This window comes from Felis catus, chromosome F2, assembly GCF_018350175.1.
Source record: "Felis catus isolate Fca126 chromosome F2, F.catus_Fca126_mat1.0, whole genome shotgun sequence".
Lineage (NCBI taxonomy): Eukaryota > Metazoa > Chordata > Mammalia > Carnivora > Felidae > Felis > Felis catus.
Window position 1 is genome coordinate 43,469,219 of NC_058385.1, and position 23,658 is coordinate 43,492,876.

The following is a 23,658-nucleotide window of genomic DNA, read 5'->3' on the forward strand; positions in this document are numbered from 1 at the left end:
CTGTTAAAAGTGGAGGAAGTTTTATACCGCGTTGATAATCATTTTGCATTGCATTCATAAGTAAGATTGGTCTATATTGTAGTGCCCTTGTCTTGTTTTGGTCTCAAGGTAATATCTTGATAAATGAATTGACTTAGTTTGAAGATTTTCTATTCCTTCATAAAGTTTACCTCTTGAGTCAGGTGGCTTTAGTTTGTGTGTGTGTGTGTGTGTGTGTGTGTGTGTGTGTGTGTGTGTGTGTAGAGAGAGAGAGTACTTTCCGATTCTTGATTGAACTTCTTAATGTTTATTGATATTTTCAGGTTTTCTTATTTCTCCTTGGGTCAATTTTAGTAAATTTTCTTTTTCTAGAAAAATAGTCCTTTGATCACCCTAAGCATATTTTTAAAAAATGTTATGTAGATTTTCCATAAAATTAATTTAATCTGGAATGGAATTTTTATTCCAGTTGTTGATTTTGTTGACATTTTTAACACTGTACTTCTTCATGTGTTTTGGAATTTGGGTTTGCTGACTCATTTTGAGTAGGATGATTTAAGATTCAATTTGTATTGTTGTTTGTATTGTGTTCTTTCCCTTTGGGCTCCCCATTCTCTCTCTGGAGGTTTTTGATTACTTTCACCTGGCCTGCAACACTGCCTGTCCAGAACTGGGTTTTATTATGTTGTATCAGCCACCCTTGCCAATGGTGATAACAAGGATCACATATTCTGTTACAAAGCCAGCAGGTAGCTTGATTCAGTGCCTGGTTCTGATTCATATCTTTGTCCATATCTCCTCTAGAGGCTAAAACTCTTTATAAAGCTGTACCACGTGGCATGTTTTCTTGTTTTCAGCTTCCTCTCATGAGCCCATCTACCTTGCTTGCTTCTATGCAGTTAACCTGGCATAGGTCCCCCTATCTCCAGCAAAGCTACTTTAGATTCTCTATACCTATAGGAACAGGATGCCCAGAAGATAGTGCTGGCTTCTAGATCTGAAGCCCTTCAGATCCCCTGGCTTCAGACCTACTCACTGCCTTGTGATTCTAATCCATTTCTAGTCCATAGAGATGTTTATCTGGTTTTTAGAGCCAAACTATAGCCTTTTGGTTTTCACTTGTTATAACTCATCTCTAATTGCCACGTGTTTGGAACAGAGGAGGCTCATGAGAGTGTGAACTTGCTGTACCCTGTTGACCAGAAGTCTCGTAATTAACTTTTAAGCTTTATTTTATTTTTGGTCCGAATTTTTTGTCTATAGTTCTGTATAGTTCTTGACCTTTGAAGCACACATTAAACTTAATCTTTTTTTTTTAATGTTTATTTTTGAGAGATAGAGTGTGAGTGGGGGAGGAGCAGAGAGAGATGGAGACAGAATCTGAAATAGGCTCCAGGCTCTGAGCTGTCAGCACAGAGCCCAACACGGGGCTCGAACTCACGGACTGCAAGATCCGTGAGTTCTTGCAGTAAACTTCTTTAATGGGCTTATGTGATTAGAATTGTAAAAGTCAAAGTAATTAATTATAAATTTGTTTTAATTGTTCATTGATCACAAAGACTAATATTATTTTTTTTAATTTTTTAATGTTTGTTTATTTTTGAGAGAGAGAGAGAAAGACAGTTAGTGGGAAAGGGCAGAGAGAGATGGAAACACAGAATCTGAAGCAGACTCCAGGCTCTGAGCTGTCAGCACAGAGCCTGACGTGGGGCTTGAACCCACAAGCGGCAAGATCCTGACCTGAGCCGAAGTCGGATGCCTAACCAACTAAGCCACCCAGGCACCCCTAAATTTTTTTAAGGAACTGAACTAGCTTGATTCTGAATAACATTTTGTTATTAAAAAGAAAGAAATCAAAGTTGGTTTGTTGATTTTCTACTGTATTTCAAGTCTTATGAGTAATATGTGTGAAGGAAATAAAAAGGTCTCTGCCATTAGAAGAGAGTTTGGTATTTCTCAGCTGAGGGGTGAGGATAGAAGGCATGTTCCTCCCTTCTCCCCTGTTCAAAAGGTTGAAACATGTCCAACCTTACTGAAATTTACTGAAGGAACATATGGAGATGAAAATTCATCAATTGTTAAGAGTATAGAGTTGAAAGAGATGAAACAGAGCTCTGTGATGGGCCATTTAGCTTTTTCTTTGATCTTTAAACAACGCTACACTTAAATTTGTCTACAATAGCATAAAACTGATATCTGCCATTTATCATCTACTCCCTATTCTTAGCGATCTTTGCGCCTTCTCTGCAGAGATTATGCTCAAATGGGATGTCAAGATATGCCTTTTGTTTTTTTTTTTTTTAAAGCTTAAGCTTCTCATTTTTACATGAAATATGCCAGACTTTGTTGTGTTCCCTAAGACTCTATTCTGGAGACTCTCTCCCTATATTCTGGGCCCTCCTACAGAGAGCCTTTGTGGGACCAGTCTTGCTAACTCTAGGAATGCAATTGACAGTGGAATCATTTATTAGACTAGCCATTGCCAGGACCAAACTCACCTCAGGTGCATGGGAATCTCTAGTTCAAACACCTGAATTCATTTTCACACAGCACTACCTGGTTACCTAGTAACTGCAGAGTTAGTTAGGGAGGGCTGTGTGTTTGTGATTGCTTGAGCTGTAACATCTTTTTCCCCTTTGCAACCTATTACTGAAATGAAAATGTAACTTAGCTATTTCATGGTGTACGAATGTTTTCAAATGGGATAAGTTCATGCTGTTTTAAATTAGACTCGCCAAACAACATTTTTCGAATATTTGTCACATTTTAAATAACATACGCTTGTGATTGATGCTCCCTCTAATTCAAGCAAGCAGCACATAGTACCCTAAACCTGTGCCTGCTGAAGCAGTGTGTGTGAAATCCACTCTACTTTCCAACTCCCCAAGTGCATTTTTCCTAGAAAGAATTGTTTGCAGTGTTTGGGGTGACCGTACAGTAATTATGGTGTAATCAGCACTATAACGGCAACCATATAAGAGTCCATACTTTGTGCCCAGTGACTGAGACAATGATGAAGCTATTATGTCATCTCATTTCATTCTCACCACACACTTTAAAGTTGGGTTTGTGTTATTATTCCCACCTTACAGATGTAGAAACAAGGCTTAGAGAGGTTAAATAACTTGCCCATGTCCAGCTGATAGGGATAAATTGTAGGAAGAACTCATTAGACTATGTGTATAGGCAAAAAGTAGCAGGTTAATTTTCAGCACAGTCAAGTAAAAGGTAATGCCTTAGAGAAAAGCAATCAAAAGTAGTCACTGCGTTGTTTTTTTATGAAGCAGGCAGAAAGATAGAATGGAAATAGCCCTTAGCTCTGTGTCAGAAGCAATGGGTTCTATTTTCAGGCCCTGCCACTTGGGCAAAGCTCTGTGTAAAAGCAGAGCATTGACCATAATCTCCTAAAGTCATTCTAGCTTTAATGGTGTGAATGTAGGATCCTGAGAAGGAATTCAGAGTTATTGTAGGTTTCTTAATTTATGTAATTCTATGCCATTAAAGAAAATAAGCAAATTCCAGGAAATATCAGGAGAGGTGTTATAGTTTCTATATAGCACACAAAAAAGTTACATTATCTATGCATTATGGGTTTGGTTGCTACAGTTTCAAAATCCAATGGAATTGGAGAAAGTTCAAAAGGAACCATCAAGATGGTATGATGAGACTGTTATAATGAGTGTAGCAACCTTCATCCTACAAAGAAAAAAAATGTCTCAGAAAATGTCTCAGAAAATTACCAAAGGAGCTAGGGGTTGATATTGACAGTGGTTATAATTATTATGCCTCCCACAGAATGCCCCTAGGTTCCAATGGAAGTTGATGCAGCATGGCACCAATTCAAGAAGGCAAATTTTAACTCATAAAAATTTCTTTTTAGTATGTCTTATTTTCTTAATAATAAATATTACTAGTAACATAACTTTAAATTTTTATTCTGGGTCCAACTGAAGAAAAAACGTGATAATAGAAATTTGTAGTAGGAAAAAATACAGGTTTCACAGGAAATCTTTAACAATTCTCGCTGAATAATGGCCAAGATAAGCCCATTCTTCCTTTTAGAATCATGGAATCTTAGAGCTGACAGTGCCTTTGGACATTATCTGGCTCAGTGCCCCCCTGCCACTCGGACCTCAGGTCATGTATCCATTCTTTACCTGACAGATGTTCCTTCTACTTCTGCTTGAACACTGCCAGGATTTTGCAGCTTACTCCTCTGAGGACTCCTCCGTTCCCTTGCTGAACTGCTCAGATTCATTCTTCTAGCGAGCTGCAATCTATGCATGTACCCTCTGGTAGCTGGCCTGGCTATACCATCTGATCAAGTTCATTCTCTTGTAGATGAGGCATCTAGCCCTTTGAAGCATACTCTTTTCCAGGGTAACATATACAGTTGCTCTTCAAACAGTGTTATTTCCAGGCACTGTAAGATCCTGACATCTCTTCTCCAACCACAGTCTATTTTCTGGAAGGTCCCAAAGGTATCTGGGCAAAAAGAGAGAGAGAGAGAGAGAGAGAGAGAGAGAGAGAGAGAGAGAGAGAGAAAGTGTTTGATTAATTGAAATGGGAGTACTACTTTACATAATCAGTATCCTATATTTCTGTCAACAAACCCTAATATTTTATTAATATTTTCCATAGCTGGGACACACTGCTCAATATGTTTAGGTCCACCTAAATTTTCTGATTGTCCCCAGATGAACTGCTATCAACCCAGCATCTCAGAGTGCAATGTACACCTTGATATTTATCCCTGCTGAATTATCTTGATATATAAGCTATCATTTCTGCTTCAGGGTGATATTATAGAACCTTGATTATTTGGTTAAACATATTAATGATTCATCTTATGTGTTTATCATCTTGAAGTTTATAAGTGTCTCTGAGGTATTGATGGAAATACTGTCTGACATTGTACCAGGGGTGACTTAAGTTAAACACGTGCTAACACTCATAACAAATATGATTTCATGAGAACCGTACTTTGTATTTCTTTTCATCTTCCTCTAATTTTATAGTCTCTTAAAATGCACTGCACTGATAAAATACAAGTTAAATTAATAAACATTTGTTTTTATTAGTATTTTTGTTTCTTTAGAAAATGCACAATTGATGGAAAAGTTTGTTCATTAGTTCTTTCTTTCTTCCTTTCTTTCTTTCTTTTCCCAGGGTATACAGTTAATTATTCAAAATACATGGCCACAATCAACATGTAACTGATGAGACTATAATCTCATGACAAGTCAAAATATTTAGGGGAACATGGATAACCTTATAAGTGTTGACATTAAAAAAGTCTAAGTCGGGGCGCCTGGGTGGCTCAGTCGGTTGAGCGTCCGACTTCGGCTCAGGTCACGATCTCGCGGTCCGTGAGTTCGAGCCCCGCGTCGGGCTCTGGGCTGATGGCTCAGAGCCTGGAGCCTGCTTCCGATTCTGTGTCTCCCTCTCTCTCTGCCCCTCCTCCGTTCATGCTCTGTCTCTCTCTGTCCCAAAAATAAATAAACGTTAAAAAAAATTAAATAAATAAATAAATAAAAAAGTCTAAGTCTGCAGTGAGTGATAATGTCACCATAACCGTTAATCATTCTTTTATCATGATCTTTTATTTCAGTTAATTGCATTTTGGAGAGAGGAACACTATACTATTCATTATCCTTTGTGGTCTCTGTAATGTTCTTAAAATTACCTTGTATCATTAGGTATTTTTTTAAATAGTCATTCCTCATGCACTCTGAGGCCCTAGAATCAATTTTTTACCCCTTTCTATCTAGTGGGTCTGCCATTACCAAATATTATGACATTCAAGCTGCTTCTACTCCTTATCCTTGAAGTATACTTCTAAGAGGGCAGAAAATAAGTTTTCTGTGCTGTGCAAAGTGTGATCATGCTTCAAGTTAGTTTGGACTTAGAGGAAATCACTTTCAGACTATCTGTTTTGATTTGTGATACACAAACATTATGAAGTTAATCAGCTTTTTAGCCTTTAGAGACTTGATTCTTGTGAGTCTAAAATGATCACTTCTCTTCTTAATGTAGATGTGTTATTTGACAGTGAATATTGAAGTTAAGTTTCAATTTATTATATTCTAAATGGAAAGGAAGAATTTTTCATTTTGGGTATATAAACACAATACACAGTTTTCTCTGACGCTTACATAACATTTATATTAGATACAATATTGGTTAAGAAAACTATTCTTTTTCTTTCTAAGAGAAGAAAATTCCCATAAAAAAATAAGACTGAATCAGGGTTAATGGGTAGAATAGTATTCTTTTACACAAAGATACAAGAAAATAAAAAGTTTAATACTTGCAACATCCCCTTCCTAAAACAAAGTATGCTAGTGGAAATTTGGCTTGTTCCTAGAGTCTGAATGCAAAGATTATTAACTAAAATGACCTGGCTGAGAGTATGTGAGCTCAAATATGATGAGAGGAGTAAAGACCAAGAACTACTGTGTTTGAACCATTAGCTTGCTTCTTATGGAGACATAGAATCTTTCAAAGTAAGCGTGGCTTCTTGACACGCTGTTCTGAAGACAAAAATTAGATCACTGAAAAGTCCTCTTAGGTGTATTTATAATGTTATTTGACTATCTTTTATTTAAGCTATAATTTATGCATCAAAATTAAAGTTGTCATCAAGTGTTGACATCATAGGAAGCCATGAAGCTACCCCAAAGTTCACTGCCCAAGTCTTGTGACTTGGGATGGTTGACTCCTGACTCTGCATTACTGTTGTGGTCCATGGACTTGGCAGGCAAGAGCCAACAGAATAATGTGGATGTTTGAGGTAGAAGTAATTTAGGTAACTGTAACTTAAAATACACTGGCTATCTTGACAGGTTAGTGTTAGTTAAAGCCTCCTTCCCACTTCTCAGCTTACCTAGTCTTAGCCACGCCCATAGTGACATCAAACTAGTGCACATAAGCATATGGTGAGACAGTTTCTCTTAGTTTTGTCTTGTGAGCCTCAGCAACCTGACACTGTCTGGGTTCACATCTTGACCTGGGTTTACTTTCTCTTTTCTTCCTCTGCCTTTGCCAAAGCTTCTTTGCAGTCCTCTTGCCCTCTAGTCTGTCTTCTACTTCATCTTCTCTTTTTGTGCTAGTCAGCATTTTGCTTCAATCTCTCCTTCCTTCCTCCGTTCCTCCCTCCCTTCCTCCCTCCCTTCCTTCCTTCCTTCCTTCCTTCCTTCCTTCCTTCCTTCCTTCCTTCCTTCTTTTCCTAATCATTCACAGAGTAACTAAAAATACCCTATCCTCAAACCAAATTTCTTTCTACTAGGGAAAAAATCCACAGAAGTAAATCTGTATACTAATCCATAGCAATTCATCTTTCTCTCTATGGGAACTGGTGGTAGGGGAGGAATTATTATACAGCCTTCCAGTTACTGTGCTTTTCAAAGTGACAGCATTCATTTGGATAGAAAACCCTGGTCTGTTGTTAGCTTCTTTTCATGGCTCATCAAATTGGTACAGAACTGGAGGCTGCAGAATATTGTGTGGACAGAAGCCTTCAGCTGATCTTGCAGAATGACTTCTGTAGGAACATTCAGAAGATCACAGAAGGTTAAATAATTAAGAAAGTTTCCACAATCAATGGACAAACAAACAAAAAACAGTACCCTAAGCTGCATAGGCTTCTGGGATTTTATAAAACATTAGGGGCCAAAAATAATCCTTTAGTTTATAAAACTAAATGGCAAAAAAAATAAGTTAAAAAATTTCTTTTTCTTTGGTTTTCTTTTTTTTTTTTTTTTTGGAAGGCAGCATCTTGGCCCCCATTTTCTATAATGAAAGATTGATGATACCTCTGTTAGCCTGTCTAAATTGAATAATGAAAATCTGTAGAATACCAAAATACCAAGTGCTTCTATTTTTTGTTTTTTAATCTTATGTGCCATGGCTAACAAATGCTTAGAACATAGTGATGAGTGAATGGCTGTGAGAATAGAGAAGTTATAGCTGTGCCCTGTACCATAGTTGGATTTGACCATGAGAAAGATGATCACCATTGAGATCAAAATTGCTTAAAGTCCATCTCCCTTTCCTCCTTTGAGGAAGTTCAAATATAGTGTTGTCATTCAACTCTTCTACTCTTTCCATCCTCTCAAGTGAGACAACTTATCCTGTGGTTGCTTAGGCCAATGGAGAGGGGATTCAGGAACACAGTTCTTTTACTTAAAAGATTATCATTGCCAGTTGCAACCAGTCATGACTTCTGGATGAAACCCGCCACCTTCATTTAATCAGAATGATTTCCTTCCATAGACACTCTCTGCCATGTCCCATCTGCAAGTCAATCTTTAATCAATTTCAGCCATTTCTTCCAAGTACACTGCAATTCACATTCATCAGTCTACCTAAGGCTTATTTTTCTTGAGTCACAGATAAATTAGGCCCTTCTTCTTGTACCTTCAGATACCAGCAATGTGCTTAGAGTGTTCAACCAGGAACAGGAATGATCTTTCTTTTATGAAGCCAATTTGAGTGCCCTGAACATGTAAGAGGGGACAGTCAAGAAGGGGAAACAGCTCCTTTCAGGAGTAGCTGTGGTGATGTGTGAGCATTTGGACACGTGGTTCATTATCTTGGGAAAGAAGTCTGTATCCTGCAAGCAGTCAACACCCAGCAGTTTCACTAAACAAAGCTTGAATATAAATTAATTCAAAAGGAGCTCAGATGTTTGTTGTCTTTGAACACACCCTGTGTATTAGGAGTCTAGCTTTATTCTGTAGACCACCTACTCTGTTCATTGGGAAGGACAATATTTGTTCAAACATAGTCCCCTTTGTCTGTGTTGGGCAATAGCACAATACATGCAGCAACTGTCCTCTGAAAACCAAGGCTTTGTCTCTGACAGGGATTATGAAAACATGGATTTCTTGAGAAGTGCCTGCCCACCTGCATTTAGATCCTAAATTGTGGGAAGATCTTGGCAGCCAGAGTATCTAGGAGATGCTCAGGGAAAAGTCTATTGAGGTTATGGAGACTTTTCAAAGGACAATTTCCTCCTTTAAAGTGGTTAGAATAGAAGAAGAATTCTTAAGAACTGTCATGGAATATTGGATTAGATGGAACCTTGAAAGATTTTATTTATCCCTCCTTTGTTAGCTTTCCATGTAAGACCTAAGAATGGATCCTATTTTAGAAACCCTCCCAGGAGTGAAATTTTCCATAATCTTTCCCCAGTTAGCCACTTTTTTAACTTCTACAAAAGCCTTCCATCAGAAAATTCTTGATCATTTATATGACCCTCACAGTCACTGGTATGGCCCAAACCTGGTTCCCTTGCCTTTTCTTTTGGTGCTCAGTCCCTCCACAGATGGGCCTGTCAGGGCTGAAGCCCATTATTAGATCACTTCTTGGCTTCTTCTCTAAGGCCAAATAATGAGAAAACTTTTTTCCTCCTTTTTTTAGTAGGTCATATTTTTCAACTATCTAATGATTTTTGTTGTTGAAAATTGGATTGGGGATTTCCTGTGTCTGGAATTGCACTAGGCCTTGAACTTTGCAACCCTGATACTCCTCCTGCTACCTCTTAAAATACACCAAATAAAATGAGACCGAGAGAATGAAGCAGCTGCAAGCAAAGAAAAACATCACAAAAGCAACAAATAAAAACACTGAGTAGTTGTCTTTCTGGGTTTTTTTTTTATTGAACAAGACATTTGTAAAATGAAGCATGCTTCAAAGTTAAGTGGGCATTTTGTTTATTAAGGATCAATCAATACGAACTTGGTTAGGTTTAGATAAACACCTAAATAATTTATAATTAAAAATGCAGAATGTTAAAAACTAGGCATGCCAAGAAGATTAAGTATGACTTAACTTCTTAGTGGCCCTTTCTTAGCATATCTAGTATCTATATAACTTCCATTTTCTATGGGCATTTGGAGACCATTGAGCCATTATCACGATGGCTTTCAATATGCTGCTGGATAGAAGTAATTTTGATTTTTACATTTGTCTTTGATCTGTAGCTGGTTTTACAGGGCATTCTTTTTCAGATTTTAGTATCAATCTGATGATTGTAAGTAAATGTAGACATTTTCCATATTTGTTTCTTTGCTTTGTAACAGTTGGATTAGGATGAGATATATCTGACCTGTAACGTCAGATATATCTCTCTGAGCCCCATGACTTTGAAGATACGTCTTTAATAACTCTTGCTATTGTTCAACATACACATTTGTAAGACTTTATTTAACATATGTGTATAGCCTAAAAAACAATAATGAAAAGATCACACACGTTCTCACCACTCAGTTTCAGAGAAAGAACACTATCAGTGCCTTAGAAACCCACTCAAATCATCTGCATATGACTCTCTCTGATCAGCTCCTCCTCTCTGCTCCAACCCCCACCCGATATAAGAACTATCCTGATTTTGGTTTACCATTACTTTGCTTTTCTTCATAATTTTACTATCTTTGTATGCATTGCTAAAGATTATATTCTCTAGGGGCGCCTGGGTGGCGCAGTCGGTTAAGCGTCCGACTTCAGCCAGGTCACGATCTCGCGGTCCGTGAGTTCGAGCCCCGCGTCGGGCTCTGGGCTGATGGCTCAGAGCCTGGAGCCTGTTTCCGATTCTGTGTCTCCCTCTCTCTCTGCCCCTCCCCCGTTCATGCTCTGTCTCTCTCTGTCCCAAAAATAAATAAACGTTGAAAAAAAAATTAAAAAAAAAAGATTATATTCTCTAGTTCAACCAGATTTTGAAATTAAATAATGGAATCATACTCTTCTATTTCTTTTGTGACTTCCTTTTTTGTTCTTGCTTTGCTCCTATATTTTTGTTTTGAGATTCACTTATGTTGATAGATGCAGCTGTAGGTCATTTTCACTATTTTATAATATTCCACTGTATGACTATGCTACAATTTATTTATCCATTCTGTTGATGGACATTTGGGTTGGTTTTAGTCTGAGGCTTTATGATTGCCTCTATATGACCATTTTGGTACACGTGTCCCAGAACTCAAGTGCCAGAATTCCTCATATATATGCACCTAAAGTGCAATTGTTGGATTGTGAGATGCACATATGTTCAATTTAATAGGATGTGCCTAATGGTTTTCCTAAATGGCTTTAATAAGCCATTTAGGTTTTTCTGCTCCTTCCTGCAGTGGATGAGAATTCCTTTTGCTCAGCATCCTTGCCAAGACTTCATATTGTTAGATTAAAATTTTTTTTTCCAGTTAGGTACAGAATAGAATTTTTTTGAGGATTTAATTTGCATTTCCCTGATCAATAATGAGGTTGGTCATCTTTTCAAATGCTTTGTATCCATTCATAATTTCTTATATGTGAAATGCCTATTTATGTCTTTTTTCCATTTTCCTGTTGGATTGCTCATCTTTTCTAGTTGAATAGTAGGAATTCCTTATATACATTCAAACCTTGGTTTATGAGCATAATCCGTTCTGGAAACATGCTTGTAATCCAAAGCACTTGCATATCAAAGCCAATTTCCCCATAAGAAATAATGGAAACTCAGATGATTCATTCCACAGCCCAAAAATGTTCACATAAAAATGATTACAATACTGTAATATAATACAAAATAATAAAGAAAATACAAGCTATAAAGAAAAATAAACGAATTAACCTGAACTTACCTTTGAAAACCTTCGTGTGAGGGAGACGAGAGACAGGGGGGTTATTGTGTAGGACGACTTTCACTATCACTAACGGAATCACTGCTATCTATTGGCTCAGTAGAATCTTTTCCTTTTCGAGCAACTTTAACAAGGAACCTATCCAATGATACTTGCTTTTGCCCTCTTTTGAGGATTTCACAGAAATGTGACATTGCATTCATCACCCACAATCCCACAGAGAGAGAAGAACCATTGGCTCAGTTGTGATCATGTGATGTTTGGTGTCACATACTACTTGTATTGCAAGACATCACTCGTTTATCAAGTTAAAATTTATTAGAAATATTTGCTTGTCCTGTGGAACACTCACTGAACAAATTAATCGCAATCCAAGGTTTTACTGTATTTTGAATATAAACCACTTTTTGGTTATATTTATTATAAATATCTTCTCCCAACTTGTAGCAACTCCTCTCGTTCTGTTATTCTCTTGATAAACAGGAAGTCTTCATTTTCTTATAGTTGAATTTGTGCATCTTTTCTTGATGCTTTGCATTTTTTGTATCTTGTTGAAGAACACTTCCTCCTCCCCTAAAGACATGAAAATATTTTTCTTTTTCTTACAAAAGTTTTAAGTTTTGACTTCACTTAAGTATTTAGTCCCTTAAATAACTATATTTTTAATTTCCATTTGACTTTGTAACTATAGTTTCCATCTCTCTGATGAAATTTCCCATCTTTTCCACTAGATTTTTAACATATTAATCATAATTATTTTAAACTCCTTGTCTGATATTTTGAATATATGGGCTACATTGGGTCGACGGTATTGTGTTGAATATTGTATTTCCTGACAACGGATTGTTTTATTTCTTGCCTATTTTATATGTCATAATTTTGATTGCATGCTAGATGTCATATGTACCAGAACAGTGGAGCCTGAGGTGAACAGTATGTGAGTGCAAAAGTGCTTACTCCTCTTCTGGCCAGCCATTAGTCTGAGAGTGGATGAGTCCATCTTTCATTGCTGAGCTAGGTTTGGATTTTATTGTCTCTATTCTTACCTTTGGTGCTCACATGTTTCAAATTTCTCTAGCAGTGGGTTGCTGCTACTCTGATTTTAGTGTAGGGATTGGGTTGCTTGGAGGACTTTTCTCAGTATTGTGCTTTATCCTCAGCTTTCAGCAGGCTCTGTATGTTGGCACCATAGCGGGTGTTTCTCTGTGCTCCTGCCCTTCCCTCGGCTATAAGCTGTTAATGCTGCGCTTGTTACTCACTGGAGACTCCTGGTGGGGACAGGATAGTTTCTTGGTTCTCCTGCCCCTAGGTCTCAGCCAGGCTCTGTGTGCCTGAGGACAAGAGTGGGGCTTTCCCAACATTTCTTCTCTTTCCCAAGCCCCTGTGGAAGCCAAACTCTGCTGTAGTCATGGGAATGAGTATCCCACCCCACTCCGAGCCCTCACCCCAAGGAAGCAGGACTCTGCTTTAAGTCAATGCAGGATTCTAGGTATGAGCAGGTTTCCTGCCCTCCCCAAGAGGCATCCATGCTTTTCCTAGTGTCAGTACAGGGTGGGAGTGCAATTTTCTACCCCTTTCCCTGTAGCCACTGACCTTTGCCCAGGACTGCCCTGCAAGATAGCACTCTTCCTCTCCCAGAGGGGCAGGTGACTTCTTCTTCCTATGAGAGAAGGGCCCAGAAGCAGGTTACGTTTGGCGCCTACCTCCCAATAATATCTGGTCATCATCTGCACTCCTGCATCACTGAGGCAAGCTCTCTCAGGGCTTCTGCCCTGCTCCTAGTATTTCTTGGGAGTACCTGATGGAGGCCTATGGAAAAGATCTGGAAATTTGGGTACCTAGTACCTTACATGAGAGGTTTCCAGGTATTCTAAACTCTCATATTAACCCACATTCGCCTTTTCAGAATTTGTTAACCTTTTAGTTGTCTTCTTCATTCCTGCTTTTGTCTGCCACCTCTGTCTATTGCTGGCACCTGTCCCTCCTGTCTCTGCAAAAGGCCAAGCAACTCATGTGTCCCATCTCTCCTTGAGCTTGTTGTCCTCTGGAATTCAGCGCCTCTGACTGAATCACAATCTGAAATCTCTGATGGGCCTTAAAAAGTTATGCTTTTATCGATCATCCAGATTTCTCTCATTGTTAGGGCAGGCACAGAACACTCCTGTGGCTATCCACCTTTTAGGGGGAAGCACGCTGATCTTTCCTCTCCATGCTACCACCACTCTATTTTCTTTCTTTGCCCAGTATTTCTTTATAGCACTTAAAACTACCATCATATCATATTTGTTTATTGTCTGTTTCCCTTACCAGAACGATAATCCCATGAAGATAGAATATTTATTTATTTTTTCATTTCTGTATTTCTGGCCCATAATACGAACTCAATACAAATTGTTGAATAAATGCATGCAGTGAATGCCAAAGATCATGGCATTTTCTCCAATACCTTGAATTAACTTGCTTTCATAAGAATGTACTTCCACTGAGGCTGTTTTCTCTCCTTGTTCTGCCATATTTTTCATATGTCCCATTTTGATTATGTTCTTACTCATCATTTAATCAGGCAAATCTGTTTGCACTAGTGTCTCCGGATGTACCAATAATGAAGATGTAAGGGGCTTGTCCTTGAGGCTGCTGTCTGTCTACCCTTGCTTTAGTTTATCTCTGCTCTCAGGCCCACAGCTGGCCTGTAGGGGGTTGTGTGCCACGGCTGGTCTTTGTTCATCTTAGCAGGTTCCCATCTGGTATGTTTCTGCCCTTCTGTGGTAGGTTCTCTCTCCCACCGCCCCACCCGACCTCAAGGCCTGAGTCTTTGGTGGTCAAGGCTAATGTGTTCCTCACAAATAAGAAGCTGCATTTCAGATCATCACAGTTCTGCTTCTGCCTTCCTAATTGTTTTGGTGTGCCTGCTATTGCTGCTGCTGTTGTTTTCATAAGTTTTACTCTTTGCTGTGTTTGGAAGAGATGGTGGTAAAAAGGAAAGTGGTGGGTGGGGAATTGGTCAGTGCTCTACCTGCCTCGGGGAGCAGCACACAAGAGGAGTAAATAGGTGGGTGTCCCACTTCTCTGTTAGTTCTAGGCCATCCTGTTGCACTAAGGGCTCCACATCTGGCAACAGAGGCAGTGAAGGGACTGTGTATTTTCCTGTCTTTTATCAGGTGATTCTTTTTCAAGACACTAGAGCTTACTGTGTCTCTTGGTAGTCTGTTTTTAGTATGTTTGCCTAAATCGGATACAAATGTATTATAAGTAATGTTCGTTTCTGCCTGACCCTGACACAAGGCATGGTGAGTTTGTATGTTCTACTGGTTTATCCTTTGTGGGACTGCATTAAAGCATGATAATGCAGATAGCGTGTTGAATGAGACCTTGTGCATCACTGTTTTCTAAGGGGAGTAGAGCTCTTATGATTAGGAAAACTCAAGTTTGTTAAAAATGCTACTGAATTGTCATTACCTACTTTTTATATCAAAATTACAGCTGCTGTCTCGCAGTGGCCCCCAATATATTTTCTGATTTTAAAAAACATATTAAAATAAGCTCTTAAAATCTACATGGTTTGTAGTCAATCTTCTTTAGCACTGTGCCAAAGACCTTATTTTATGGGATAACATTTAGTTTCCTATCATTCAAAACCATTTCTCCCATCTTTTAATTATTTATTTAAGTAATAATTCTGGGTTGGATAATGGAGGCATTTTAGAAAACATAAAGAAGTATGATTGTAAAATAACCTCAATTATTCTGAAAGATGAAATAACAGCTGCCTTGATTTAGTTACTCTTATGTGTTAACTGGGAAAAAGTTCATTATAACACATTTTGACACTTTTAATCCACGGGAATTCCAATTTCATTGAGAAAATGGATCCGAGGATGGTGAGAATGTTGACTAATTGGCTTGTCCATCCCACATGGGATTACACCAACGTCTGAGTCAGAATTTCCTGCTATTGCAGCATGTTTTCTTCTTCATTTTTTTCCTCTTTCCTTAGAAACAATCCATTTGGGTTCATTACATGGCCATTTGTTAGTCTCGTTAGTTACAAGGCATTGTACTTGTTTGTGACTACAATGAAGTCATGCCGGCTGGGTCTGGCTGTGTGTGTATGCAGAGTCAATGGAGGATCCTACAGCTGCCTGGGGAGTCAGGCAGTGCAAGGGGTCACCCTGATATTTCAGAACCCAAATCCTGTTTTCCCAAAGTCATGGGGCATTTTTGTTTCATTCATCGAGAAGATCCGTTCAACTTTGGTTTGCTTACTACATGCTGTATATAGACATCAATCTGTTGAACTTTTGAAAACTTTTTATTGGTATGTAATGTTCTCAGAGAAACTGTACAGATCCTAAGTGTGTAACAAGATAAGCTTTTACAAACTAAGCATACCTGTGTAACTGTACCCAGATCAGGAAACAGAATGTGCCCAGCACCCCAGAAGCTCTCCTTCATGTCACTAACCCTTCTCACCTTGGGTAACCATTCTCCTTTGTTTTGATTGTTTTTATATTTTATATACATGGAATTATACATGATATATATTATTTTGTGTCTGGTTTCTTTCATTTCATAATGTTTATGAGATTTATCTCCATTGATCATGTATTGTGTTCGTTCATTATTACTGCTATGTAGTGTTCCATTGATCAGTGCAACACAGTTTATTCATTCCTCTGTTAACAGGCATTAAAGTAGTTTCCTTTGGTGGAGGGGGGAGCAGGGGCCATTATGAACATTCTGAGCATTCTAGTACATCTGTTTTGGTGAAGGTATACATACACACATACATTCCTGTTGGATATATATAGAAGTGGAAGTGTTGGGGCACACACAGGGTGTGTGTATGTTCAGACTCAGTAGATAAATCAGTTTTCCAGAGTGGTTATAAGCACTTACACTCACACCAACAGTGTGTGAGAGTTCCAATCACTCTATCTCCTCACCAATATTTGACATTTTCTATCTTTTTTATTTTAGTCATTTTGGTGGAAATGTATTGAATGTGGTTTAATTTGTATTTCCTTGATGATAGTGAACCCAAGCACCTTTTCCCTTGATTATTAGTATTTGTATGCCTATTTTTATGAGTTGTCAGTTCAAGTCTTTTGCCCATGTTTTTATAAGTTGACTCCCTCTTTATTTCTGTTTGGTAGGAATTTTTTACATAGTCTGGATATGGTTCCTTTGCTGTGTATATGTATTGTAAATATCTTCTCTTCCTCTGTGGGTTGCCTTTTCACTCTTGTAATGGGGTCTTTTGATGAGCAGATACTCCTTATTTTTTAAAAGTTCAGTTTGTTACTTTTTCTTTTATGGTGTGTGCTCTTTGCCTACTTCAAGTTGACAAAACTGTTCTATGCTTTCCTCTAACATCTTTATTTAGATTTGTAATCTATCTGATTTGACATTCATATATTGTGTGAAATAGAGGTCAAGGTACAATTTTTCCATATGGATAAGCATCACTTAACTTGCTTTGTTTAAAATGTTTTAATGAAATTTAGTTTTATTAAAATATGGTTTCTATTTTCCTGGAGATAATTACTAGTGATTCTTGAAAATAATTTAAAACTTTGGTGATTTAAAATTTGTAATATAATCTGTAGACTTATTTAACACTAGTGTAAATTTAATTTTTTTTTAAAGTTCTTTGTCTAACTAGACTGTAGTTTGTAACCCCAGTATATTTATTTATTAACACCAGAGTGATTTATAGTACACAGATCATAAACTGAGGGTTTATGGGGGGTGGGAGGGAGGGGTGGGTGGGTGATGGGTATTGAGGGCACCTGTTGGGATGAGCACTGGGTGTTGTATGGAAACCAATTTGACAATAAATTTCATAATAAAAAATAAAAAATGCTAAAAAATTAATAAAAAAATAAAAAATTATCATTCTCACTTTTTCATTTGAATTCAGTTCAACACATGTTTATTATTGTCTGCTAGAATTTGGGACAGTTGAGAATATAGTTGAAGTTTTGAGCCCCATTTATGTCATTTAGCTTTTAAGCCATATAATAAAGTTGTAAAACATCGGTCAGTAATAAACCATTTCACTTTAGTACTCAAACTTATATTAGTGAAGAGAAGTACAAGGTGAGAATTTTTATTACTGTTAGGATGACCTTACACCCTTTATATAGAGTGTTATACCAGGTTTTCCACTAGTAATGACATAGATCTTTTAAGATGTAAAAATAGAAAAGAAAATATAAAAGTTTCATTTCTATATTTGGAATGACTATGAATGCTTCCTCTTTGATGTCATTTCTGCTTAGTTTTATTTTTTTTTCTTTTTATTATTTGTTCTAGGTCGTCCTGGTCAGTGGACATCTGGACAGCTGGGATGTGGGGCAGGGTGCCATGGATGATGGCGGTGGAGCCTTTATATCATGGGAAGCACTCTCGCTTATTAAAGATCTTGGTAAATATTTAGAAAGTCATTAACCAATGTATGAGGATCTCAGTAGTGACATGTTTAACTCAACACACAAAATACTGAACAGATTAGTGACTGTAGTATGTTCAGAGATCCTCCTGAGATCTATGTGTTCGTTAGTTTATTCTCAGAAAAGAATGAATTTGTCCCCTTAAAGAAAGAAATTTTTATTCAAGTGTATGCCAGATATCCAAAGTATCAAATATGAGGCACTAGGGAAAAAGAACAAGCAAATAAAACTGTAGCAAATATAACCACATCAGCTGGAGACTATGTAAGGAAACCATGACCAAGTCCAAAGAAAAGCCAGCAGCTCCCCCTGCCTCCTTTTCCTTGTTCATCTTAAAGACATTATTAGGCTGTTAGGATAGCTTTACTGCAGCTATCTTTCCATGGCAGAAGTCAAAGAGAGCAATGCAGAACTGAAGGAATGATCCTTCAATAAGGACCCACAATAAGGAATCTAGGCTGGAAAACAGGAACTTCCAAGTGAACCTAGAAATGAAGATGGACAGGCATACAAAGGATAAGCTAATAGTAAAGCAGTTTTTGATGACCCTATTTGCACACACAAAAACCATATATTTCCTCTTTGTGTGCTGGTCAAAAAGGTGGATTTTGAGTGAGGTTAGAAATAATGAAACAGTCTGGGGGCGCCTGGGTGGCTCAATTGGTTATGTGTCCAACTCTTGGTTTGGGCTCAAGTCATGATCTTGCAGTTATGAGATTGAGCCCCAGGTGGAACTCTGCACTGAGTGCAGTGCCTGCTTGAGATTCTCTCCCTCCCTCTCTCTCTCTCTCTGTACCCCTCCCCCCCACACTCTTTCCCTCTCAAAATAAATAAATAAACTTAGAAAAATAGAAATAATGAAACAATTCAAAGAGTCCCACATCTGAGTTAGGGCAGGGGTGGCTTTAAAATGCCTCATCAAAAAAATAAAATAAAATAAAATAAAATGCCTCATCAGCACAATGTTTTGTCATAACTGTGAAGTAGCCTCAGCTTCATATACAGTAAAGATCAGAGCATCTTTTTTGGTGAAGGCTTTCCATATATATATATATATATATATATATATATATATATATATATACATATATATATATATATGTTTAAATTCATACATTTCTTCCAGTGTTTAATAACCCTTATAATCCTATAAATAAGCCTATTAAATAATTGGCCATATTAACAATAGATTGCTGAAATGGTCTTGCTTAGGCATATCTTTGGTGTGCCATTTTGGTTTATGTCTTACTTGTGTTTTAAAAATGGGGAAATGGAGAGGTGGTTGTGCGTTTTGTACTTCTAAACAGTCCTGTGTCCCTTAACCTTGATACTACTGACGTTTGGGGCTACATGATTCTTTATTGTGGGGTCTGTCTCATGCATGTAGGATGTTTAGCAGCACCCCTGGACTCTATCTACGAGATACCAATAAGCACCATCCCCCTCAAGTTTTAACAACCAAAATGGTCTCCAGACATTGCCAAATATCCCTTGGCAGGTCAGGGGTGGTGGTGGAGGAATACATAAAATTTCTCCACTAAAATAAACTAATAAAAAAATCACTAAGAGACCTGAATACAGGACTTTTTTTTTTTTTTAGAGAGAGAAAATGAACTCATTGGAAACCTTACATTCCATGTACTTACACTTTCAACACTTCCATACTGAACACCTACTGTATGAAAGCACTCGGTAAAATCTGGACATACAGAAAGGTTTAAAACATGTCCTCTGTTCTTAAGAACCCTTAGAATAGAATTGGAGCATACACAAGCACCTACACATATAGGTGCCAGTATAGACATAATTTCAAGGCCTGCTTTTAGAATTGTGTAAGGTTTGAGAGAGATGAATTGTCCAGCAAACAAAACCCAAAACATGCATTCCTTCAGAGAAGATCTGGGGTACTGTATGTGTGAACCCTCTCCTCCTTCCCTTAAAAATATTCCCTCGGTGGTCTGTTCTCTCTGTCCTTACCTTCACTCCGGAATGAAGTGGGTTCTAGACATGAGGCAGGCAGATATCAAACATTTCCCTCTTTATAGGGCCCAGATATGCGTTTGGGAAGTTGATTTTATTTTGATGTGTTCAGCCAGCTTGATTAGAAACAAAGTGGTATAGCAAAGAGAGAACCAGACCCATCTGAATCAGAGTTTACGTCACTCTGTGCCTCAAACTGCTTTTTTGGCCTCAGGCAGGTCATTTGAACTCTCTGGTCTTAATTTTCTTTATCTCTTTTAACTGTAAGCTTCCAGAATATTGTATCTGCTTTAGATGGGAATAAAAATGGTGTCTTCTCTAGGCTTTGAATCTAACATTTTTAGTATTCAGCATGGAATCCTAAATCACCATTAATTGAGTTGGATTCAGTTACATGGATGAATGTAACATCATGCAAAGGTGGATTAAGTATTTTTTTTCAACACCGACTTCAGTTGCTTTTGATAGCTAGTAAACAGCCTCCTTCAATTCAAGACTTAACTCTCCTATAGGTTTCTGAAAACCTATGAAGAAACCTATGTTTATTCATGTAAACATATGAAAACAAACTCTAAAATAAAGAGTAATATTTCTTTTGAGTAGGTGTTAAGAGGTAGCATGACATACTGTTAAAAGGCATAGGACTATGGAGCCAGACTGCCTGAGTTCATATCCTGGCTCTGCATTTACAAAGTGTGTGGCTTTTGCCTTTCTGTGCCTGAGTTTTCTCATCTGTGAAATTGGGATAATAATGTTCCTAACTCATACAGTTGCTTTGAAAACTAAATAGTCTACTCACGTAATGTACTTAGAATAGTGTCTGATCCAACCGAGTACTCAATAAATGTTAACTTTTATTATTTAATAAGCGTAACGCTGACAGTACTATATTTTTTATGTAAAGGAGAATGATAATTTTTTTTACCCTTACCCCCATTAGTAATTATATTGCTCCTTCACTTAATAAGTTAAACTGATGTAACTCTAGGTCCAGCTGCTGTGGTATACCTAAATATGCTTTCTCTTTACTATTTAAGCTGCTATCTCTTATATGATGGAAACCCAGTGACTCCTTCACTTTTTTCTACTTTCATACTACATTTTCAGGCGTCTGAATTTCTCCTTGTCACTTCCTGCTTAGGTCAAATGCCCAGTATCATCTCTGTACCTCACTTCCTGTGATTGTGCCCACTGAGTCTTACTCTTTAAAGTTAAAATTAGATTGTGGATTTCTATTTGTAGATTGCCTGTGTGTTTTAATACAAAGAGCTGGGTCCAACATGTGACATATGAGTTCTAGTTGAAAATAACTGGTACACATGAACAAGAAATAGGACTTTGGGGAATGGGTTCATAATTATATTACTTAACTATATTAAGCCCAAACTATTTAAGTGGTGACGTATGAAAACTCTGTGGCAATCTCTTTTTCCAAGGAAAGTAACTTCTTTTGGCTGCTGTTCCTTGGACGATATGTCATGCAGCACACGTGTATGTCAAAGTCCTACAGTGGGGCTTGTGAATTTGATTGTTGGTCAAGCAGGGATTTCTGATATTTAGGAATATAGTTCTAAGGTCCATCCTTCCCTCCTTATCTCTTTTCCTTTGTTCTCTTCTTTTACTATTATTATAGGTTCACTCTTTTGCCCAGGCCCTCAGCTAAAATTATATTCAATTAATCTAACAGAAGAGATATTTGTGCTTTCCAAATATAATCAGTCATTCCTGTGTAACTGTCAACAGAAGGCTATTTGCTTTGAAATGCTATTGAATACTTCTTTGTGTTTGTGGTTTACTGGACTTGAAACTGTTTATTTGAAATGTCATTTCCTGGAATGTTCTGGTGTCAGTGAACAAAGCCTATGGCAAAGGATCCTATGCTTCAGAATGTTCATTTGGCACTTGAAAAATAAACCACCATCCATCCCCAAATTCTTCCAAATTTACCATTTTCTGTGAAGTTAGAATTTTGAGTTTTTAGGCCTAAACAAAGGGAAAAGATCAGAAGTAATAGCACTACTAGGTTGTTGAAATGAGGAATATGTGTGAAACATCTTTCTAGAGAAATTTAAATGTGAGCATCCTGGTTGTGATTATTACAGAGCTTGAGAGTCTATGTGTTAGAAAAATATTTTATTTGTAAATTCCTTCACTGATTCACTCAACAAATACTCACGGTGCACTGGCCTGCATGTCAGTGAGTGCCAGATGCCTTGTACCAAAGAGGAATGAGACGTGGTCCTTGAAGGCCTTGAAGTGAGAGAGACATTGAATTCAAAAATTGCCATGAAACTGTTTTAAGTTCTTTAATTGAAGGATGTACAAACTGCTTTGGGCACCTAGGAGCGGGAGGGATTGGTATGGCTTAGCTGGGTCAAAGCACCTTCAAAAAGGTGATAGTTAAGCTTTCTTTTATAAAGATAAATAGAAATTCCTGAAGCAAAAGGGGCACAATGAAGAATTCCCAGGAGAGCACAGAGCCTCCAGGCCTGCACATCATTAAAAATGAGGAATAAATTGTTGACAGTAGCAGTGTTGGGATCGTTAAGGGAAGAGAGGATTTGCAAAATTGCAGGAAATGTTCACTTTTTATTTAATATTTTTAATAACATTACATTTTTGTATAGTAAGAAGTTGTGATTTTAGTAATCAAGGGGAAAAAAAACCTTCAAAAGCCAAAGGAAAGATTCTTGGCATTGCCATTATCATAAACATTGTTTTAACAGGAACAACAGAGCAGAAGTAGGAAGTAGGAAGAGTTATGCAGGAGCCGTCAAGCCCTCCCAGCCCAGAAGTACACAAGGGCACACAGCCACATGCATGCCAAGGCTTTGGACTAGTCAGAGCTTTAAGTACCCATTTCGAGTGCAGTGGGTTCTCTCTTAGAGGGATGCATACATCCAGTGAGAGGATTTCTTTCTCTCCTGTCAAACCTCCCTTGAAAAATTCCCAGGCGGTCCAATCCAGAATAACCAAGCAAGGGAAATGAACAGCTTCCAATGAGATGGAAATCTAAAAGGTAGAGCTAGAGACAGGTAGAGCCCTGAAGCCAACTTGACACCTGCCCAGACTAAAAAGGCAATCCCATTTGGAAAGGACCTCCTCCCTGCCCTGGGCTTAGTCATACCTCTGAGTATAATAACTGTTCTAAAAGCTAACATCTACGGAATATTACTGTGTTTTGGACATCGTGTTAAGTACTCCACTATGCACACGCTCTCTTTTCTTCTGGACAACTCCAAGGTGTGGGTACACTTGTTATACCCATTTTACAGAAGAGGAAACTGAAGCAAAGAAAAGTATCCTGTTCAAGGTCACAGAGCTATCACATAAAAAAGTTAAATCCAGGCAGCCTGACTCCTTACTCGTACGTACTTTGTAATACTGTTTTACTGGAACAGCATGGCTAGTCTATTTCTAGGAACACTCATCCTCAGGATATTGAGACATTATATTTAAAAAAAAGTGTCTGATAGTCAAATAAATTTAGGAAACACCCTGGATAATTTCTTCATTCATCTGAAAACATTTGTTGGGAGAGTATTCAAATTCATGGATAGAGTATGCTTTGGGAAACACTGCTCTGGGGCATTATTGGTGTTGACAGAACTGACCAAGAATCCAAG

The 23,658-nt window shown here is 37.8% G+C and overlaps 1 protein-coding gene across 8 annotated transcripts in view; it reads left to right on the top strand.

Annotated features, from left to right (window-relative positions):
• CPQ (carboxypeptidase Q) overlaps positions 1 to 23,658 on the top strand; it is a 429,842-nt gene that overhangs the window by 193,125 nt on the left and 213,059 nt on the right. For all 8 annotated transcript variants that reach the window (XM_045050098.1, XM_019822921.3, XM_019822922.3 and 5 more), the window contains exon 5: positions 17,916 to 18,027. In XM_045050098.1, the coding sequence (XP_044906033.1) occupies positions 17,916 to 18,027 (112 nt within the window). The remainder of the gene's footprint in view (positions 1 to 17,915; positions 18,028 to 23,658) is intronic.